This window comes from Callorhinchus milii, unplaced genomic scaffold, assembly GCF_018977255.1.
Source record: "Callorhinchus milii isolate IMCB2004 unplaced genomic scaffold, IMCB_Cmil_1.0 Scaffold2, whole genome shotgun sequence".
NCBI lineage: Eukaryota > Metazoa > Chordata > Chondrichthyes > Chimaeriformes > Callorhinchidae > Callorhinchus > Callorhinchus milii.
In genome coordinates, this window is record NW_024704743.1 from 97,150,971 (window position 1) to 97,173,151 (window position 22,181).

At 43.4% G+C, this 22,181-nt stretch overlaps 1 protein-coding gene and 1 pseudogene across 6 annotated transcripts in view; both read left to right on the top strand.

Moving 5' to 3' along the window:
• The first annotated feature begins 368 nt into the window (after window positions 1-368).
• Window positions 369-595, top strand: LOC121848178 (annotated as a pseudogene).
• A 1,566-nt stretch (window positions 596-2,161) lies between these two features.
• The window catches only part of LOC103175121 (transmembrane protein 241), a 66,301-nt gene continuing 46,281 nt past the window's right edge, over window positions 2,162-22,181 (top strand). For 5 of the 6 annotated variants that reach the window (XR_487433.2, XM_007887887.2, XM_007887888.2 and 2 more), the window contains exons 1-7: window positions 2,162-2,616; window positions 8,225-8,271; window positions 8,379-8,459; window positions 9,569-9,650; window positions 12,721-12,798; window positions 15,601-15,626; window positions 19,808-19,859. Coding sequence is in view for 5 of the 6 variants with exons in the window: in XM_007887887.2 (XP_007886078.2) it covers window positions 2,551-2,616; window positions 8,225-8,271; window positions 8,379-8,459; window positions 9,569-9,650; window positions 12,721-12,798; window positions 15,601-15,626; window positions 19,808-19,859 (432 nt within the window). In the remaining variant the exon portion in view is untranslated. The remainder of the gene's footprint in view (window positions 2,617-8,224; window positions 8,272-8,378; window positions 8,460-9,568; window positions 9,651-12,720; window positions 12,799-15,600; window positions 15,627-19,807; window positions 19,860-22,181) is intronic. The other variant, XM_042332450.1, reaches the window with a different exon arrangement.

The following is a 22,181-nucleotide window of genomic DNA, read 5'->3' on the forward strand; positions in this document are numbered from 1 at the left end:
TGGGGAAATATACTGCTGCAGTGAGCATGTGATTGATACCACCAATGCCATAGGCTTTAGATTTTACTGTACGAGAACTACAGAATAACATGTAGAATAGCACTTGAAGCCATCAACATGTAGGTAGTGAGATCTGTGAATTCCAGCAGCTCAGAATCCCAATTTCACTGTTTTATCTCCATGAGTTGTACACATCCACCTGCACATATTTCTAAATGTTGCTTGAAACACTCCCTGGCATCATGGAGAAGCACTGCAGAGGAGAGCACACAAGGCTGATCTCAAGCATTAGAGGAGTGAGTTCTAAGCAATGATTAGACAAGCTAGGGCTCTTCAGCCTTGCGAGAAAACATATCAAAGAGGACCTTATCCCTTCTCAGCCTTTTAGCTAAGGTCAAGTGTAATATCTGTTCAGTTACTCCTTGAGCTAGCACCTGCCCGAAAAGTTCTCTTGTTGAGATTTGCTTGGGAATGCTAGCACAATGTATCTCACCTACAATTAAGGGAAAGCTTGAACTCCTGGCAACAGCTATGCCTTCAGACTTCTGTTGGCCGGAATTGGGATTGCAGTACTTCCAATCTGAGGAGTTTGATCTGCCCTCACAAAGAGGAAGTGGAGATGCTGACTTCAACAACAATAACAACAACAAGATTACATTTGTATAGCACCTTTCACGTCAGGAGGACATCCCATGGCGCTGGACAGAGTACAGCATTTCAGACACAAGCTGGGGTTGGGGGGGGAAGGGGGGTGGCCAATGGTATGGTCAAAGAGGAAGGTCTTGAGGCGGGACTTGAAGGAGGCTAAGGAGGGGGCGAGGCGGAGCGACTGGGGGATGGAATTCCAGAGGTTGGGGGCAGAGTGGCTCAAGATTCTCCCGCCAAAAATGGGGCGGGTGTTTCGGGGGACATGGAGCAGGTCAGAGCCGGCTAAGCGGAGGGAGTGGGCGGGTTGGTAGGGGGTTAGGAGGTCGCAGAGGTAGGGTGGGGCGAGGCCATGGAGGGCTTTGTATGTGAGGACCAGGATCTTGAACTGGATCCTCTGAATGATAGGGAGCCAATGGAGTCGGGGGAGATGGGGTTATGGAGTTTGGTGCGGGCGAGGACACGGGCTGCAGAGTTCTGGATTATCTGCAGTCTGTGGAGGGAGGAGTTGGGAAGGCCGACAAGCAGGACATTTGCATAGTCGAGCCTGGAGGTGTTGAAGGCATGAACAAGGGTTTCAGCGGCCTGAGGGGTGAGGTAGTGGCGGAGTCGGGCGATGTTATGGAGGTGAGAGAAGGCAGAGCGGGTCATGGCTTAAATGTGGGGAAGAAAGGACAGTTGAGGGTTGAACAAGACACCTGGGTTTCTGACTGACTTGGTGAGTTGTAGTGTGCAACTATGGAGGTTGATGTTGCCAGAGCCTGAGGTGCTGAGGCGGTGGCGCGAGTCAATCAGGAGGGCCTCAGTTTTGTTCACATTCAACTGTAGGAAATTTGCCCTCATCCAGGACTTGATGTCCGACAGGCAGTCTGTCAGGACAGCAGTGGTCCTGGAGTTGAGGGAGAAGGCAGAAAGATAGAGTTGGGTGTCATCCACATACATATGGAAGTTGACCCCATGTCTGCGGATGATGTCACCAAGGGGGGAGCATGTAGATATTAAAGAGGAGAGGGCCAAGGACAGAGCCCTGGGGGTCAGTGTGGGGACTGGAGGAGAAACCGTTAGAGGCAATAAAGTGGAGACAGTGAGAGAGATAGGACTCGAACCAGGCAAAGGCAGGTCCGTGAAGATTGAGTAAAGCGGAGAGGCGGTGTATGAGGATGGAATGGTCGACAGTGTCGAAGGCGGCAGAGAGGCCGAGGAGGACAAGGAGGCAGAGGGAGCCCTGAAAACATTCAATTTAAACCTGCAAAACGTGCTTTTTTCTCTGAAAACCATTTCTTGCACAATTTCCAAAGCACTGATCTAAACTGGTCACTCTGCTACCCCCACAGGAGCAACACACAACATTGGGCTACTTTGGGGCTAGTATTTGGAGGACTTTGGGCTACAAAAGGATTGTGATTTCTTGCAAACCCCGCCCACAGGGTGATGTCATTGGTGGGAGGAGCGGAGGCCGCGGGATTGGCTGCTCTGCAGAGTGACGTGAGGCCGGTGACGGTTGAGCCGGAGTGACGTAGCGCGGGCTCGCGGGGCCGGTGGCGGTTAGAGCCGGAGTGACGTAGCGCGGGCTCGCGGGGCCGGTGGCGGTTAGAGCCGGAGTGACGTAGCGCGGGCTCGCGGGGCCGGTGGCGGTTAGGGACGGAGTGACGTGGCGCGGGCTCGCGGGGCCGGTGGCGGTTAGAGCCGGAGTGACGTAGCGCGGGCTCGCGGGGCCGGTGGCGGTTTGGGACGGAGTGACGTGGCGCGGGCTCGCGGGGCCGGTGGCGGTTAGAGCCGGAGTGACGTAGCGCGGGCTCGCGGGGCCGGTGGCGGTTAGGGACGGAGTGACGTGGCGCGGGCTCGCGGGGCCGGTGGCGGTTAGAGCCGGAGTGAGAGTCCAGGCCGAGAGCATCTGATGACCAAATGCGGTTGACGGGAGCCGAGCTCTGCCTCTCGCCGCTCCTCTGCGCTTTTTATTTCACCAACAAGGTGAGGCGGCAGGAGCCCGAGTCCAGCAAACGTTTCACCTCGCGCCTTCCCTCTCCTCGGGTCAAACCGCCATCTCTTCTCAAACAAATGGTCCGAGGGAGAAATTCCACCAAAGTCCAGACGTTAAAGTCTTTCCCAGATCTCCTCAGTTTTACCCTCCAGGCTCCAGATCTCCCTCCACAGGCTGTGGAGCCCATTACCTTCCATCCTTACCAGGCTCCACTGGCTCACTAGACCCCAGTGGATCAACGTTAGACTACCCCCCCCCCCCCCCCCACCTCCAGCTTGCTTTGAAATAATAATAATAATAATAATAATAATCCTTGCGTATGATATAGCGCCTGATCACATCCTCGAGACGTCTCAAAGCGCTTCACAGAATATTCTGCAAAGTGAATTGACCGTATATTTGGGGGTGAAACGCGGCAGCCGATTGCGCACAGCAGCGTCCCACAGAACAGTCGTGGATTGAATTGGAAGTGACCCAAATTATTATTTGGTGAATTGGCCCGACCCTCTCCATTCTGAAAGGTCCTGTGTGTAATAATAAATAATAATAATAATCCTTGCATTTGATATAGCGCTTTTCACGTCTTCTAGACGTCTCAAAGCGCTTCACACAATAGACTGTAAAGTGAATTGACTTTGTATTTGTGGGTGAAACGCGGCGGCCAATTGCGCACAGCAGTGTCCCACAAACAGTCGGGGATTGAACTGACCAATTTATTATTGTTTTTCTCTTCGTGAGGGATTATCATCAGACATGTGGAGTATGGAAACTTTCCCAAGGTTTCGCCCTGCCAGGAATCAAACCCAGGTCTCTTGCTTGTGAGGCGCGTGCTCTAACCACTGAGCTACAGGACTCCACAAATTGTAATTTGTAATTGTAATTGCTGAGCCTGACAAGATGCCTCCCCACCCTTCCTCTCCAATCTCATGAGGTCTTACATTGCTGTCTATAAACTTATCCTTGACAGTGCTTTTGGCCATTGATTCCATCCTCAAATAATGTGTGGCTCCAAATTAAGACTGTTAAAGAATTTGTCAAATAATTCTGCATGCTCTGTGTCAGTAGTAGGACTCTTGCAGAAGGTTGTGGGTTCAAGCCCCACATGTAATCACATAGTCTAAGCTGACACTCCGATGCAGGAGAAAGCCTTGGGTTTGATTCCCGGCAGGGCAAAACATAGGGCAAATTTCCTCACTCCACACCCCTCTGTTCACCAAGCTGGAAGTAGGAACCCAGTTGTTAGACGGTTGGTAGATCGCTTTTCCGGGGGTAATAATCCCTTCCAAAAATATAAATAAATAAATAATTTGGACACTCAGTCCACGACTGTTTGTTGGACACTGCTGGGGAAAATTGGCTGCCCTGTTTCGCTCCCAAAATGTACAGTTAATTCACTTCGCAGTGCGTTCTGTGAAGTGCTTTGAGATGTCTCAAAGACGTGATAGGGCGCTATATCAAATGCAAGGATTATTATTGTCGGAGATGTTGTCCTTCAGTTGAAACATTAAACGAACCTGATTTGCGTGTTCAGATAGATGTTAAAGATCCCATGGCACTATTTGAAAAGGGAAGGATGGTTTTCCTGGTGTCCTGGCCAATAATGCCCTAAATAAAAATTGTTCATTCACTTCATGGCTGCTTGTGGGACATTGCTGTGCACAAAATTGCCACTGTCCACAAAACACAGATTCACTACACTTTACAATATATCAGGTGAAGAGCTTTGGGATGTCCTGACTTGAAAGGCACTCTTACTAAATGTAAGGATTATTATTATGTTTTCAAATGCCAAGAAAATAGTGTATCATGATCCAAGTGGAATTTCTCCCCAATACTTAAACAAAGAGCGCAAGAAACCACAGGCCAGAAATTGCATCTAGTATTGGTCTACAAGACCATTTTGTCTTAAAATCAAAATTGTGAAAACATTTTAAATTCTGCCATCATGTGGAAATTGGTTCTATAAGAACAGCTTCTGAATTATGATTGAAGAATTTTGCACTATTCTGTTTGAAGATAAAATGATGTTGCAGGTCATATGTGGATTTCAGGCCGCCCTTTACATGTCAGGGGAAGGGGGCAGACAGGGCAGAGGCTTGGTATAAGATTGATTATGTTGCTGTTATAAGCAGTGTGGCTCCCATATTTGAGGTCTTTATTGCTAAGGTATTTTTCTAAAAAAAATCCAATCTGACTGAAGTATCAATGGTGCTGGTGATTTTAAGTAATATATCGGGGGATGGAAAAGGATTCTGCTCCAATTGCTCAGTGTAGTGAATATTCTGCTATGTGCTTATAATTACCTAATATTGTACACATTTACAGGGTGATGCTGTATGTAGCACAGTTAAACTTGCATAAGTCTTGTCTTTATAAATTATATAATCACCTAAGACGTACACGCAAATTACTCACATTCATTTTCCTATCAACGCCACTTATATTTATTTGCACGAGTCGTATTCATAAGCTCCTAACTCATAGCGATGCTCCCCTTACCCTTCAAAATTCCTGCGCTTCCCAGCTGTAATGAATTGCAGGAAATGTCATCCTGACCCGTTGACGCATGCACACTTACCAGCTGGCTACATTAAATTGTGGGAAATGTAGTCTTGATCCATCGACATGCACGCAGAAGAACTTAATTTCCCGCAATTCTATGTGATTCCAATGCTTGACGATAAGTGCTCATGCGACGATGGATCACGCATTGAATCGTGGGAAACACAGTCTTAACCCATCACCGCATGCGCACTTACCGGCTGCATTGAATTATGCATTCTTAGTGTAGATTATTGATTAAATCGGATTTTATAGAGTTTGCCTGCAACTCAGACTAAATGTTGCATATTAAATGTTTTGATCCTGACTGGTGCAACTTATGTGAGTTTCACTGTGGTACACTTAGAATGCTTATAGTGGGATTTCTGGTTATAAGTGATTATTGCCCTAAATGTACTCCTGTGTGAAGCACTACCCCGTATGTAGAATTTACTTCTATTGTATATTAAAAATGTCATTTATAAACCTACAGTAAAGCAATTTTGAAGAACAGAGTGACAAATTCACCAACCCTACTGAACAAAGTACAATAACTCTGAACCCACAACTATGGATCCACTATGTTGAGTAATCATAATAGAATAACCCAAATGAATATTATCCATAAACAAAAACAGAAGTCGCTGGGAATACTCAGCAGGTCAGGCAGCATCTATGGAGACAGAAAAGTGAGTCAACGTTTCGGGTCAATGACCCTTCGTCAGAACTCAACTGTTTTCAGATTTCGAGCATCTGCAATATTTTGCGTTTTGAATATTATCCATGTTCCTGGCGTTTGTTCTCAATTGATCAGTCGATTACAGGAACTCCCTCCTCATCGGCCTTCCCAACTTTTCCCTTCACAAGCTGCAGATCATCCAAAACTCTGCAGCTCGTGTACTCTCAAGCACCAGGCTCCGCGACCCCATCACTCCCACCCTCGCCCGACTCCACTGGCTCTCCATCCCACAGAGGATCGAGTTCAAGATCCTTGTCCTCACCTTTAAGGCCATCCATGGCCTTGCCCCTCCTACCTCTCTGACCTGCTGACTCCCTACCAACCGGCCCGCTCCCTCCGTTCATCAGGCTCCGGCCTGCTCCATGTCTCCCGGCCGACCCGCCCTACCATCGATGTTGACTGTTCAGTGCTTTGGGATGTCCTCCTGATGTGAAAGGCACTCTATAAATGTAATTTTGTTGTTGTAATATAAGGTGAAAGAGGGTAGAAGAGGAAATGGAATGCTGGCTTTATTTCTAAAATATACTCTTTGATGCTTTGATATATGTAATACTGTGACTGAAGTCTCCATATCATTAGGCAAAGAAATAACTGGAAAAGAACCGTTGCTTCTACATTATTTTAACTATCAGAATCCATTTCGTATTTTACACATTTCAGAACAAGCTGCTTAAAATCTAAATTTTCATTTCCAAAACGGAGTGGGTGGTGTGCTTTTAAAACAATACGTACTGACCATATTGGGTATTGATGATCAACTTTGGAATACTTTTGACTTGCAGAGGTTATGGTGAGTTTGGGCACAATTGTTTATTAACCTCATTGATCATAGTGTACTCAGACCTCCCTACCTCTCTGACTTGCTTAACCCACAACCCGCTGCTTCCGCTTGACTGGCTCAGGCCTTCTGCATGTCCCCCATGCCCTCTGTTCTATCATTGGTGGCCGTACTTTCAGCCACTATGCCCTGAAACTCTGGAACACTCTTCCTCTATCCTTCTGCCTTGCCCCTTTCACATTTTCAGGTCGCGCTTGAAGACCTTCCTATTCAACCGTGCCTACAGGCACCTCCTGCCTAACAGTCTCTCCAAATTCAGTGTTCTATCAATTAATTTTTTTGCATGTGAATGCTTGTAAAATCCTTATTAATTCATTGCAAATAGTTTTACAACGAATGTACAGCACGGAAACAGGTCACTCAGCCCAACCAGTTCATTGCTGGTACTTATATAAGTCTTTATCCATTCCTTGCTCCCTCCCACATCCTTCTTTTCCCCTCCCTTATGTGGAGATCTAGCTTCTTCTTGAAAGCATCTTCACTGTCTGATTCAACCACCACTTCAGGCAGCGAGTTCCAGAATCTTACTATTCTTTGGGTAAATTCTCTTAGGTTCCCTCGTCGCTATCTTATTTTTGTGTCTTATGGTTACGGACCCCCCAACCAGTGGAAACAGCCTATTTATGTTAATCTTATCAAACCCATTTATAATTTTAAGCACCTCTATTAGGATCCCCCCACCCCACCCTTAAAAATGTCTCTTCTCAAGCGCAAAAATGTCCATTCTGTTCTTCCAGAGGTAACCTGCCAGCCCTGGTGTCATTCTTGTAAACCTTCATTGTCGTCTTTCCACTGCTACTGTAGCCTTATAGTGTGGAGACCAGACTGGGGCACAATACTCTAAATGTGGTCTAATCTACGTTCTGTATAAATTCAGCTTTATTTCCTCACTTTTATATTCTATCCCTCTGGGGAAAAAAAANGCCCAAGACCCCTTTGGACTTTCTTTTTATAGCCGTATCTACCTGTGTAGCTACTTTTAGAGATTTGTGGATCTGAATCCCCAGAAATCGTTGTTCATCTATTCGCCTTAGGTTCCTATCATCTACTGTATATGGCTTCTTTATTTTCCTATCAAAGTGAATTACTTCCATTTTCCCACATTAAAGGTTGTAAGGTGCTTTGCTCATTTCAGCTTGTTAGATCTGCTGCAGTACATTATTACAGGTAGTAACTTGGGATTGCGTGAGTCAGAATTGATTCCAGGTTAGAAGTTCTGCAGGGAAAATTGAAGACACAGTCTATGTTAGGTGCAAATCACACCTTCACCCATGTTTTTAATGACACATAAGCCTTGGAGAACAACTTGTGCACTACTGTGAGTAACGTTTCATTACTCATAATTATTTATTTATCTGCTGAAAGCATAAATAATATCTCTAGGATTAACAAAGTCAAAGCCTGTACGTTTGAACATCAGGTGTGAGTTCCCTATTAAAATTTTGACTTGAACTAAGTGATCTTATTTACTGTTTTCCAGTATATCCTTTCAGTACTGAAATTTACATATCCCACGCTTTTTCAAGGGTAAGTATTGCTGTAAGTAATTTAGTGTACAACATTTGAACACTTTTATTACCCATGGTCCAGCTGTAAACTTGAATGACGTTTCCCCTCCTCTTTTCACTTTTCAGTTGGCAGATGTTGGTGGGAGGATTACTGCTTCAGGTGTCCTGGAAACTGGGATGGGTGGAGATGAAAAGTAATGTTTTATGGTAAGGGAATTATTGAAGAATCCTATTCAATCTAACTGTCCAGATATCTGATCCCATCTTAAGATCTGTCTTTCTTCCCATTATCTAGAATTCAGCACCTTGGGATGTCCCCCCAACGTGAAAAGCGCCATACAAATGTAATTTTGTTGTTGTTGTAGAATTCATGATCTAGATGTAAATTCTCTTCAAAGATGTTAAAAACCTACCCTGGTTCTGTTTTTTTTGCTCCTTATGTGAAATATGATTTCTTTCATCATCTTAAGAATAGCAGCAGATATTTAAAAATATATCTTGTACACATTAGTATGACCTTGAAACTATTTTTCAAAGCATGGTGGAGAATGGCTGACTTATTGATATGAGGTGCAAATGCTTCAAGTAATTTTTGTGAAGTTTTAGTCTCCAGAAAGTGTAGAACTCCAGATTAAACCAGAATAGTGCTTCAAGTGAAGTAATTTAGTTGGTGCTTCGGATATTTTCATTACTTCCATCACTTAAAACACACTTACTGGTGCCTTAAGCAATTGTACTAACTTTAAAATGAAAATGCGATTTGCAGATTTTGCATTGCTGGTTAGAACCAATACTTACAGTTCATCATCCAGTACTGTCTCAACAAACCAGGTGATCAAATTTTCTTGGTGGTTCTTCAACAAATTCTTACTTTCCCACTTTGAATCAAAGGATACCAAATAAAATGGAGCAAATTCAAGGGGCAACATGATAGTTATTTGGCAAAGAAACTGATTGAGAGGTGTGGGAGAGAGAAAAGTGTAAGATAATAGTTTATTTACTTTGAAACTGTGAGAGTTTGTACTAGTCCTGTAAATTCCTGTAGAATTCGATTGGGTGTTTAACTTGAGTAGAGTTTGTTTTATGTCACTACCCAATTAACATCTTGTCTTTAGGGAACTTTTTGAAGGAATGAACCTGATTAGTAAAATGTTGCCAGTAATTAGACTTTCAGCCAGCAAAATAACAATATTTAAATGAGATAACTAGCATTAAATTGCACAAAACTAGAGGTAGAGTTCTTTACACCCAAATACAGTATTTTACAGTCAGAAATGTATTTGCAGCTAATTTGTTTTTTATTTAATTTTTGATAGGTCTGCAAAGATTTCCTGGTTCCCGGGGGCAGTGCTGTTTGTTGGCATGATCTATGCAGGTTCTCGGGCACTATCTAAACTGGTAAGGGTATTTTTTTGGTTAAGGGGTGGGGGGAAAGAGGAGTTAGATTACTGAAATCAACGTTTGCATTCCAATGTTTTGACATTGTGCTTCTAACTGTTCTGTCAATGCATCATGAATTTGCAGGATTCTATTACTCCAGCTTGGTGATTAGTGTTAAACTTTCTAATTCATGTTGAAAGCATTCTGGCGTATCAGAATAATGTTATTTTCATCAGATCTAGCCAGATTAGCATTTTAACATTGTTTTCCAGGTTGTTAATTTCCCATCATTGTCACTTGCTGAAATTCCTTCATGAATGAATTAATGTTAGCAGCACTTCCTGCTTATGTGTATAGCAAAGTGACATTAGTGGAAGTTAGCATTTTTTTGCACCTTGCCTGTAATGCAGCTGCTGATGCATTGAACTCAATGAGATTTCCCTACAATTTTTTACTGTCTTTCTTCCACCCCTTCATGTCTACTGTTTACTTTAAAACAATACATACTGCCCATAGACTGTACTTCCCCTTTAATTAATTCATATTCAAATTGTATATTCTTGTGCTATTGTTCCTTTAAAAGTAGTAGTGTGTGTCTCATTCTCTGGTTTGGTGTGGTCATTAAGGACATCTGCCCTAAATTGGAGCTGAGTGAATCCCAGCAGAATTGATCCTTGCTCCAAATGTAAATTGGGTTTCTGAGAGTTTTCAGTAACTATCTGACTCCCAATTAAAGAGTTATCCTTCTATAATAGTTCCGTTGTGTTTTAAGTCAAAGAATAAGAACGCAAACCAAGTCTCTTCCTGCTTTTATAATTTAGATTTGTTTTCTCTAGTTGCTGTGCCCAGTTTCTCCTCTTCTTACTGGCTGCCAACTCTGGAGAGGGTGCTCAGGTCTCATCCTCTTCTCAAGTAATTTATATGAAGCACTTTGAAATGTTTTCACATTATAGGTGCTGTAATGCATACAGGTAACACTCAAACTGAAATGCAACTATGTATGTGACAGGCTTTGGTGACTTAAATCAATTGTCAGCCTGGCTCAGTTGGCAGCACCCACCTCAGAGGAAGGTTATGGGTTCAAACCCCACATCGGGACTTTGAACTTACAGTCTAGGCTACCACACCAATGTTTGCGCACATGTGCAATACTTCCTGATATCTATCTTGAAATGGTCGTTTTGTGCCTTCTCGTTCTGCTGTCTTGGCATATGTGAAAATATAGTTCTGGGTTTATTTTCTCAATCTCAATTAGAATATTACATACCTATAATTATATCCCATTAGAATATTATATACCTATATATCTATAAAATCCTCTCTTAGATTTTTTTCTTTTCAAGACTGATGAGCCTTATCTTACTGTAACTCATCCTCTAAAACTTGAGATTATCCTGATTGTTGTCCTTTGTACCTCCTCTAGGGTCAGGCCGCACCCTTATGTTGTGGTGACCCTTATATATTGTACACAGTATTTCCCATGCCTTTCCTTATAGAGAAACAGCCCAAAAAGCAAAACATGGACTATGATCATAACTCAGAAGTTGTGAATGCTGCTGTTTTTTTTGTCAGGCAAGCAGAGGCCCAAATCTGATAAAAGGTCAGAAATCAAAACAGTAGCTGCAGAATAGTCTTAAAGACTGGGATTTTTCCCTGGTTCTTTCTTCATATATGTAAAATAGTAGGAAACCTGAAAATTAATTGACAAACCAAAAGTTGGAATTAGTTCAGCAACTTCCAGTTTGTGGATATGGTATTTTCAATCCTTTTGACTCCAGTTTAAGACAATGTCAAACTTGCTGTGATTTGTCAGTTCTCATCGGAGCCACTAGGTGGAGTCCCTGATTAATATTGCTTGTGTGCTATTTATTCTGTTAAGTTTTTCTCCTAATCTATGTTGAATATGACATTCTGATAAGAGATTTATATCTAAACTTCTACTTTCCAACTTCCTTCTGCAAGTAACAATAGCTTAGCTTTTACAACGACAGCTTGGATTTATATACCATACCTTGTGGTAGCATCTCGGAGCGCTTAACAGTGGAGGAGCTTAGCGCTGAGCTGGAGAGTTGGGGGTGGGGTGATCATAGGCATGGTTGAAGTGCAGGTTCTTGAGGCATGACCTGACAATGGGGAAGCATGTGGCAAGGGATTGAGGAGAAAGTTGCAGAGTTTTGGGGCGTAGTGGCTGTTAGCACGTCTGCCAGTGGTGAAACAGAGGGCACGAGGGACAAGCAAGAGGCTTGAGCTAGTCGAGCAAAAGCAATGGGTAGTTGGTCGGGGAGTGAGTAGGTCGGAGAGGTTCAGTGATAAGGAGCCAGTGGACCCTGGCTAGAACTGGATTGATGGGGGTATAGAGTTTGATGCAGATGAGTATGCAGTATTGAAGTTTTGGATTAACTGGATTTTGTAGATACTGGAGCTGGGGAGACCATCGAGGAAGGTATTTGAGTAGTTGAAGCAGGAGGTGTTTGGGCTATGTCTGGGGTAAGGTACAGTTGGAGGCAGGCAATGGAAATGGAGAAAACAGTCTTGGTCAGGAACCGGATGTGCGGTAGGAAGGACACCTGTGGGTTGATAACGTATCCAGTGAGTGTCTGAGGAAAGTCCTGGGTTTGATTTTCCTGGCGGATCTTCAACCAATGGGGATGCTACACTTGGTTTCAGCCTTTGGGTTAGGGAATAAGGACGGTCTGAATTCCTACTTGTGGTCAGACTCTAGTGATCCCTACTCAAAGTGATTGTGTGTAAACATCAGGTGAGGATAGAATCTGGCTCTGGACTTTGATCAAATTGCTTCTAGACAAGCCTTGCAGAGTTTGATGCTGTGCTGTGATGAAATACAGTACAGTAGAATGGTTACTCTAGAATGAACTGAAAGTTCCTCTTCGTTCAACCCTCCCTTGTTATCTTGTGAGGTGAGGTTTTGGAGATGGTTAGCACATGTAGAGCCATTATCCCATTATTAATTACAATGAATAAAAACCTTGCAGGAGGATTTCAGAATGCTGAATTTGTGAACTAGTTTTTATCAATCCTGGAAAATGTTCTGTTATGTTTAAGATTTTTTATGATTGACCTCTTGCAGCCCATCCCATTCTTCCTTGTGTTTCACAATGTATCTGAACTTGTTGCCACCATCCTCCAGAGGCTGTCCAAGAAAGAGGTATGGAGTATTTGTGTTGTATTTTCATTATCTATTCATCCTGCCCTGCTAGAGCTATACACTATACAGTACAATTTACATTTACTGCACACTGCCCTTCACGTGGCAGTATGTATCAAAGGGCTTCATACTGCTTTCTGGGGACCAGAGCCTGGGTGTTGGGACCATAAGTTGAGGTTTGGGAATACTTTCTCATGTCAGCAGCACTACATAGGTCGCCATTTTCTTAAGTGAAAATTGAAGTCATGCCACCCAATTCCTGTCTTTATGAAAAATAGCTGACTTCTGGGTCGTCATGTTGCTGCTCATGTCACTCCTGCATACTACACAGGAAGCGGCGCTGATGTCTCTATGTGATGTTTCCTTTACATTGTGCAAAAAATACAGGAAGTGACGTCTATGACAACTTGACAAACCAGATTTTGTCATTTCAACATGTCTTTGCAGTATGGGGCTTGAGACATTGGGCACAGATGCCATGCGCCATATAGAATCAGCAGTTTGAATGGTTCGTACTGACACACGTCTAGCCCCATCTCCAATCTCCCTTTCCTCTCCAACGTCCTGGAACGAGTCGTTGCTTCTCAGCTGCATTCCTTCCTCTCCTGGCACTCCCTTCACAAACCCCTCCAATCGGGTTTCTGTGCCGCCCACAGCACAGAAACCGCCCTGGTCAAAGTGACAAATGACATTCTGTCAATCTGTGATCAGGGCTCCCTCTGCCTCCTCGTCCTCCTTGACCTCTCTGCTGCCTTCGACACCGTTGACCACTCTATCCTCATCCACCACCTCTCCTCTCACCTCAACCTCCACGGTTCTGTCCTTGAATAGTTCAGATCGTACTTCTCACACCGCCTCCACTTCATCTCTACAAGTTTCTCCTCTAGTCCCCGCACCATCTCGTGCAGCGTTCCTCAGGGCTCTGTCCTTGGGCCCCTCCTCTTCAACATCTATATGCTCCCTCTTGGTGACATCATCCGCAGACATGGGGTCAACTTCCACATGTATGTGGATGACACCCAACTGTACCTCTCTACCTCCACCCTTGACTCCAGGACCACTGCTGTCCTGACAGAATGTCTGTCAGACATCAAGTTCTGGATGAGAGCTAACTTTCTTCAGTTGAACGTCAACAAGAACGAGGCTCTCCTGATTGGCTCCCGTCAGCGCCTCCTCACCTCAGGAGTGTGCATCCATGGATGGTGACAGCATAACCATCTATGGATGCACACGCCATCTTACTAAGCCAGTCCGGAACCTTGGCGTCTTGTTTGACACTCAACTATACTTTCTACCCCAAATCCGTGCGATGACCCACTCTGCCTTCTCCCACCTGTGCAACATTCCCCGGCTCCTCAACTGTCTCGCACCACAGGCCGCCGAAACCCTCATACATGCATTCATAACATCCAGGCTTGACTATGCAGGCTCCCTGCTTGTCGGCCTCCCTAACTCCTCCCTCCATAGGCTGCAGATCACCCAAAACACTGCAGCCCGTGTCCTCTCCCGCACCAGGCTCCATCACTCTTATCACCCCATCCTCGCCCGACTCCACTGGCTTCCCATCACACAGAGGATACAGTTCTCGTCCTCACCTTCAAAGCCCTCCATGGCCTTGCTCCCCCCTACCTCTGTGACCTCCTATCCCTTTACCGTCCTGCCCGCTCCCTCTGTTAAGCGGGCTACGGCCTGCTTCACCTCGCCCCTTTTTGCCCCCCCACCATTGACGGGCAGGCCTTCTTCCACTCAGCCGCCACCCTCTGGAACTCCATCCCGCAGTCCATCTGCCTCGCCTCCTTCAAGACCCATCTCAAAACCCTCCTGTTCGACCCTGCTTTCGATCACCCTGCTTCCCCCCTGCTCTTCACCCTCTTGAATCCCGCCCCCCAGCTCAGGTCTGAAACACTGACTGTCCAGCGTCTTGGGACGTCCTCACGACATGAAAGGCACTTTACAAATGTAATTTTGTTGTTGTAGTTGGGCCATGAGGATGCAGAATCCAGTACCTAAGCTGCTGTGTATGTAGCTTGAGAAAGTTAGCTGAGTTCACTGAACTCTTGATTTCACTCACACGTGCATTCAGTGTAAGGTGCAGCTGAGCGCAATTGAAGCAATACAGGTTGAATGCTACTTTCACTTCCCTGAATACTGTTCTACTGCGTGTAATAGCAAAAAAAATCAGGTAGTTGAAAACTAGATCAGGTATCCCCAATAGAGCAGATACTGGACTTAGTGCTTTAATGCTATAGTTGAGAAAGTGAGTTGGTCTCTGTAACCTGAATGTGCCTAATTACTGTTACCAGCAGAAATACAAGTCATTTGATAAAGACAATCATTTAAACAACAAAAAAATGAGAGAATGGTTGGAATCATTTGAAGATCTGTAATCCTTTTTGTTCCCATTTAATTAAACTAGGTTTAACCTCTTTTCAAATTCATATGACCTAGTTTTACAATCATGAAATCAGGTCAGTTTATTAGGCCAACATAAATTAAACATAAATTGCCAATCTTGCTCACTGGGTTCAAATCCCTACTCAACACCATTGTGAAAGTATCATTGTCACAAGGATTAGATCGGTTTAAAGAGAGAGACCCACCATGACTTTCTTTGGGTAAGCTTAGATCAACAACAGACTTGGTCCTTGCCAGTCATACTGATATGAGTTTAAATATATAAAAAGAGAAATATTGCAAATAAGACCCCATTATCCGAATTAGGAAGTATAGATAGACTGCTGCAGGATCTGAACTGTAAGCTCTGATTACAAGTACACATGATCTTTCTTTTATTTTACACAGAAATGGTCTTTTATGAAGTTCCTGAGGTAAGTTGGTCTCTTGTCGTACATCCAGTAATATTGCTAGTCAATTGCATTTCCACACATTTACCAAATGTTATGTCATGGATCTTGGTTTTAAATCAATTTTTATTGGCTTAGGTGCTATTCAGAAGAAGTTGAGAATTTAAATTCGAATAAACCTGTAGGAAATATGTAAGGAAATGAGAAAAAAAANCACGTGCAATGCAATTTATGACAAGATCACCAAAGGGATATTATGACTCGCTGAAAAAGTAGAACATTATTCTCTCTGAGCATGACGTGAAAGGCTCTTCATCAATATTTCTCATCTCTAACCCCAAACTATATAATGTAAATATTTTAAAGACCTCTGTGTGTCCATGTGTGAGGTTTCTGAGCCCTAGATGTTATGTGCAAGTTTGTTGGGCTTGTGATGTTGGTTAGTGCTTATGTCCATTGTGAGGCCAGCTCTTCTGCAACACTCAACTGAACGAAAAGATCGTGAGATAGGAAATATCAAGATACAAGTAAAAATTCTGGTTGTAGAAGAAAAGTTTTGCTAATGCCGAGGTAAGGTCGAATCACCTCATTTCAAACCCTGTCATGTAGGCAAGGAATAGTTTGTGAGGCAGAGTTAGGCACCAGGGGAAACTCTTCTTTAATGAGTGACATTGATAGGACAAAAGGAAAATCAGTATTGAGCATTTTACTTTCAACTTTGCTCTCATCTATCTGGCTGGTACTCTTTCGAGCAATGGGCTGCAGTGGAAATTTGTTCCTCTCTCCATTTGCGTGGCAGAAGCAACAGGTTATTGGGACCAGCTTCTTGCTGCGAACATTCTGGTCAAAGTTGGATGCACCCTCTTTTGCATTCAACACAAATGGCAAAGGCTCCAGAAGTTGTAGCACAGGTAGGGAACAATTACTAATCTTCTCCAAATCTTTTTGTAACTTTAACATCATTTCCACGAATTGGTGAAGTGTGGTGTCTGGTTTGATTTTATACTTCTAACTTGTGTAACATTTGTATGACATAAACGCTGCAGTCAGTCAAAATAAGGCACATCGATAACTTGTCTGCTTTACAGATTATGCAGTGAGACTTCAACGAAAAGTAGGAGTTGTGCATGTTAAGAGAATATAGTCGGAACAAAAGCCAATGTTGGGAGGATTCTATTTTAAATTCAAATCTTTTCATGATGCATATACAGCTCTTTCCTATACATCTCTTTAGGGTAATTTTGTGGAATGTGTGATATCATTCTCCTCCTCTGTCTAACATATCTAATTTATTCTGTTGGACAGTTAAGGGCATTTCTTGTCTATTTGTTTATTTCAGTTGCTCCCTATAAAAGCTGTAGGCATTCCAGAATTGTGTAGCCAGTGTCCTCTCCGCACCGGGCTCCATAATCTCTTCACCCCATCTTTGTTCCCTTACTCTCCCTGCTCCCTCCACTCAGGGAAAACAACAGCCAGCTTCGTATTTCCCGCTCATCCACCCCACTATTGGTGGGCAAGCTTTTAGCCATTTCTGTCTCCGCAACAACAACTTGCATTTATATAGCACCCTCCACGCAGGGTAACGTCTCAGAGCCCTTAACAGTGACGTAGCCTGACTCAGAGCCGGTGGGAGTAGGGAGGTGGCCGTAAGCATGATCGAACAGGAAAGTTTTCAGGCAGGACTAGAAAGAGGGGAGAGAGGGGCAAGGCGGAGGGATTGAGGGAGAGTGATCCAGAGTTTTGGGGAGTAGTTGCTGAAAGCACAACCTCCGATGTCGGGGCGGAGGGTGGAGGAGGCTGATGCCAGTCAAGCAGAGGCGCTGGGTGGTGGATTGGGGAGTGAGGCGGTCGGAGAGGTAGGGAGGTGCCAGGGAGTGAATGGATTTGAACACGAGAGTGAAGATCTTGAAGTCGATCCCTTTGGTGATGGGGAGGCAGTGGAGTCTGACCAGAACTGGTGAGATGTGGTACAGAGTTGGTCCAGGTCAGTATGAGGGCAGCAGAATTTTGAGTGAGCTGGATCTTGTGAATGGTTGAGCTGGGGAGACCGGCAAGAAGTGCGTTGGAGTAAACCAAGTGGGAGGTGACCAATGCATGCACGAGGATTTCGGCTGCATTTAGGGTAAGATACGGTCGGAGGTGGGCAATGTGGCGAGATGAAAGAAAGGAGTCCTGGTCAGGGACTGGATGTAGGGGAGGAAGGACAGTTGGGAGTCTCAAATCTCTAACTCCATCTTGGAGTCACACTTTGTTTCCTTTCTCCTTACCTTCAATACTTGCCTGAAGACCTTATTTTTAAACTGCGCTTTTGGCCATCATTCTCTCCCCTCCCCAACCATGCTCTGGCTCCCAGTCAACTCTGGGTAGTGATTTGAGATGTTGCTATAAAGATATAATAAATTATTGTTGTTGGTTCTCCAAGGCTTCTTATGAGAGATGGTCTGCTCACTATAGTGCTGAGAAATAATGAGGACCCAATTTACATTTCTACACAAACGTAGAAATAACATAATTTACTTACACATTTGGCCTAAGAGGTCACAAAAACTGTAAATCTATACACTTTTGAGGAGGGAATTTTCAGGGTATTCTTGCACATATTCCACTACATATGCAATTAATGCCTTTTACCCTGCTTATGTTTTCTTTTGATGCAAATTCTTTTGACATAGAACACCATTGAAATTTAGCATATATGTTTATAGCTACTGTTTTATTATTTGCCCAAAATTAAATACCTAACAAGGAATTTTTCCCCCCAAGTGTGATGCTTTCTACATCATTCCACAGCAGTCCTCTTGTGGCCCATCTTGAGAGAGATTGCCAATTTGTGCTGAATTAAAGGCAGTTGTGTGCAGTGAACCCACAGCAGCTGGGTTGGAAGTTCCAAAACTCATTTCGTAGCGAGCCATGCAGAAGAGACTTTCTTGCTTCAGTCTGGCCTAGAAAATTATTTTTAAAACGTGATCATAGATGAAAAATTGGTATGAGCTTCACTCTCTAATCCCAAGTATTCAGCACCATGTCTGGTTAATTAATATGCTCCAGTGCAGGGCTTCTCTGATGGTCAATGAGGGAATGTGATTTTTAATCCCTTAAACATTAAGTTTAGTTAATGGGGTTGAAAATGCAAAAGTCACAATGAAAATGCAGTTGGTCAGTGTTTTGCCATTATTCATCTGAGAAAAGGCCCCAAAGGTCGAAAAGCAAAACGGTCAGCCTAGCTCACTTTGCAACACTCTGGGTCAGAGGGTTATGGGTTCAAGCCCCACATGTGTGCGTTGAGCCCATATTCCTTTGCTGACACTTCAGTGCAGTACTGATGGAGTATTGCATTCTTGGTGGTCCCTTGTTTTGGATGAGAAGTTTAAAACCAGGTTCCCGCTGTTGTTGGAGTCGGGATGCAGAATCCAGTACCTAAACTGTATTTTCAGGTGGATGTTAAAGATCCCATGGCACTGTTTTATAAGATGAGGGGATTTCTTTCAATTTCCTGGTCAGCAATCCTCCAGATAAAATTGGCCAGTCACTTCATGACCGTTCTTTTGGGGGTCAGTGCTGTGCACAAATTGATGCAGGTGCCTACAAATACGCAGTTACTACACTTGACATCAATTCTCTGCAAAGCACTTTGAGACATTTTGATATTATGGGCATTGTTTTAAATCCAAAGATGATTTTATTAATGAGAAAGATGGCATTTGCTGACATTTGGGGTTTGTGATTTTTCCCCCCTGCTTTTTACTGCATCTGGTAGCAAATTAGCGCATTGAATGCCGCATTTTTAACTCCCTGTCATTAATGCTATTGTTGGCTTCCTTCATTGAGCCATACCTGGGAATGGGAAACATTGACCAGGATGGTTCCTATTTTCTATCAATCCTGGAAAGTGGGTAGACATTGGGTAGACATTGTTGATGGGATTGGGATTTGGATTTGATTGTGATGTATGTCAACGAAATACCTGACAAATACCTGGACACTTAAATCAAGATACCAAAGGGCTGCTGGCACTCACTAGAACTCTACACTAGCCATAGTCACCAGGGAGAAGAGGACAGACCTAGGTTAGATGGGTTTTTACATTTTCAAAAAGCTATTGATCCAAATTAACAATTGAGCAGAATGTTGTTGACATAAAATTACCACTATACAATCGGAATTGATGTTTTACTAATTTCTTCTCAATACTACTTTCCCTTTAGCCTGTTGATGGTTCTCCTAGCTGCTGTCTGTCTACCATTAAATGACCTTCAGGTAAGTGAGGAATGGATCTAACTGAATGACTCGCACTGGTACCATGCCTGAATGCTGCTGGTTGAGAACATAATGGATAACTGGTTTTATCATTGGTTCTCTCCTCTCTCTTATCTATATGCTTCCTCTTGGTGACATCAACACAAGTATGGGGCCAGTATGCCAGACACCCAGCACTACTTCACCCTCAAATCAGGTGTTCTAACTGAGTTCTTATCAAATATCAAGCCCTGGACCTTTACTTGCTTCAGATAAATATTAACAAAACTTAAATTATTTTCTTTGGTTCTCACCAGCACCTTCTCATCTCTGGCTCCATCAGCCACTGGCTGTTCACTTTCATTTAATTAGTCAGTGTGAAATCTTGATATTCTGCTTAACCCCCAGCTGTGCTTCAAGCCCCCAATTCAGTTCCATTACCACATTTTTCCATCCCCTGATCGTTGCCCACTGACTCCCAGACCTTCCTAGCTCCACCCTACACAAACTTAATTTCTACCAAAATACTACAGCCTGCATTCTGTTCTGCATCATGGCTCTGCACACCCATCTTTCAGTCTTCACGATTCATTGGCTCCCATTACCTTATTGAATTCACTTTATGATCTGTGTTCTGATCTTCAAATTCCATCATCCCTCACTATCCTTGAAATCCATCCCAGTCCTATTCTCCTGTCCATACCATCCTTATCTCCAATTCTAGTCTATTGCTTGTTTTTTGCTCTTCATCCACCAATGGTGGCTATTCCGCCCTTTGTTACTCACTTCCAAATTCTCTTTGCCTTGCTGCCTCTCCTTACATTCAAAAGCATCCTCTTTGATTTCCAAATTTCTTAATTCTTCCTCTCGCTTCCTAATGGGTGTGTTCCATATTTTTGGATTTAAAACTTCCTGATATCATTGCATGTTAAGCAGTTCAAGACATTTATCTGATGTGAAAGGGGTGCTATGTAATGAAGTTGTTAGTTTTAGAATATTTAGTCATAGTATTCACAGGCTGCTTTTGTTACCTTTCCCTAGTGCAGAAATTGTGTTTTGGTCTGTTCTGATTCAAGTTGTTAAGAGCAAAATTAGAAAGTCGTATTTTCATCTGTGGTGTTCTCAATTCCTTGTACAGTATCCATCTCTGTTTAAATATGCCTACAAAATACATAGTCACTACACTTTACAGTCAAATGTTGTGAGGCATTATATCAATTACAAGGATTATTATAGCTGTGTCATGTTTTAACCTGTCTGCTATCTGAATTAATTGTACTCAGACAGTTAACACGATGTCAGTCATTAACCTCACATCCAGATGGCTTCAGCTGAGATCAGGGCCTTCTCAAGAGAGAAATTGAAGACTGAGTTGAGATGTTTGGTTTTGATGTGCTAAATTGCCATTTCTGGTTGGAAATTTCAAAAGCAGGTCTCTGTCCACAAAATATAATCAATCCACTTTACAGTATGGCCTGTAAAGCACTTTGAGACATCTCAACGTATTGATTAGGCACAAGGATTATCTGCATGTCCCCTGTGCCCTGCTTTCAGCAACTATACCCCAAAACTCAAGAACACTGTTCCTCTATCCCTCTGCCTTGCCCCTTCCTCCCCCATTTTTAGGTCGTACCTGAAGACCTTCCTATTCGGCTATGCCTATGGTCACCTGCCCCTCCTCCCAGCTCGGAGTCGTGCTCCGCCACTGTCAAGTGCTCTGGGACTCTACCTTGCGTGAGGGGTGCTATGTAATTGGAATTTGTTATTGTGATCAAAGACAAAATGCATAATTGCTTTTTCTAAAGTCAGTAATTGAGCAAAAAGATCAGAAAACAAAAACAAATAATGTTTTCCCTCTCCAGCCTTTTTTGGCCTTTTCCCTTTATTGGAAATTTATTCTTTGCCCCTTGATAATGATCGGTATCTACAGTCAAACCTGTTTTCAGCAACCACTCGGGACTAAGCCAAAGTGTCCTTTATGTAAGGGCAGCCTCTGAGTACGGGTTTGTTGGAATCTGTAGAATTTCTAAGTGTTTTCTATGCATTGTATAGAAAAATACAATGCATATACGAACCCATAAATCAAACTACAGGTAAATTAATGAAGTCATACATCAATTACAAAATACAAATCATTGCTGTTTGCTGAAGAAGTCCATAACTATTTTCTGGTGGATTATGTTTCTCAGAAAGCTTGGCCTCCACATGCATCATTAATTTTAATATGTCTGCATGTTCCAATCTTGGACAAAGGTCCTTCAGTATAGCAATGTGTGGCCACATATCCTTCAGGGTGGCTGGTGACAGGCTGGTGATCTGGCAACTAATCTGATTCACTGTCCT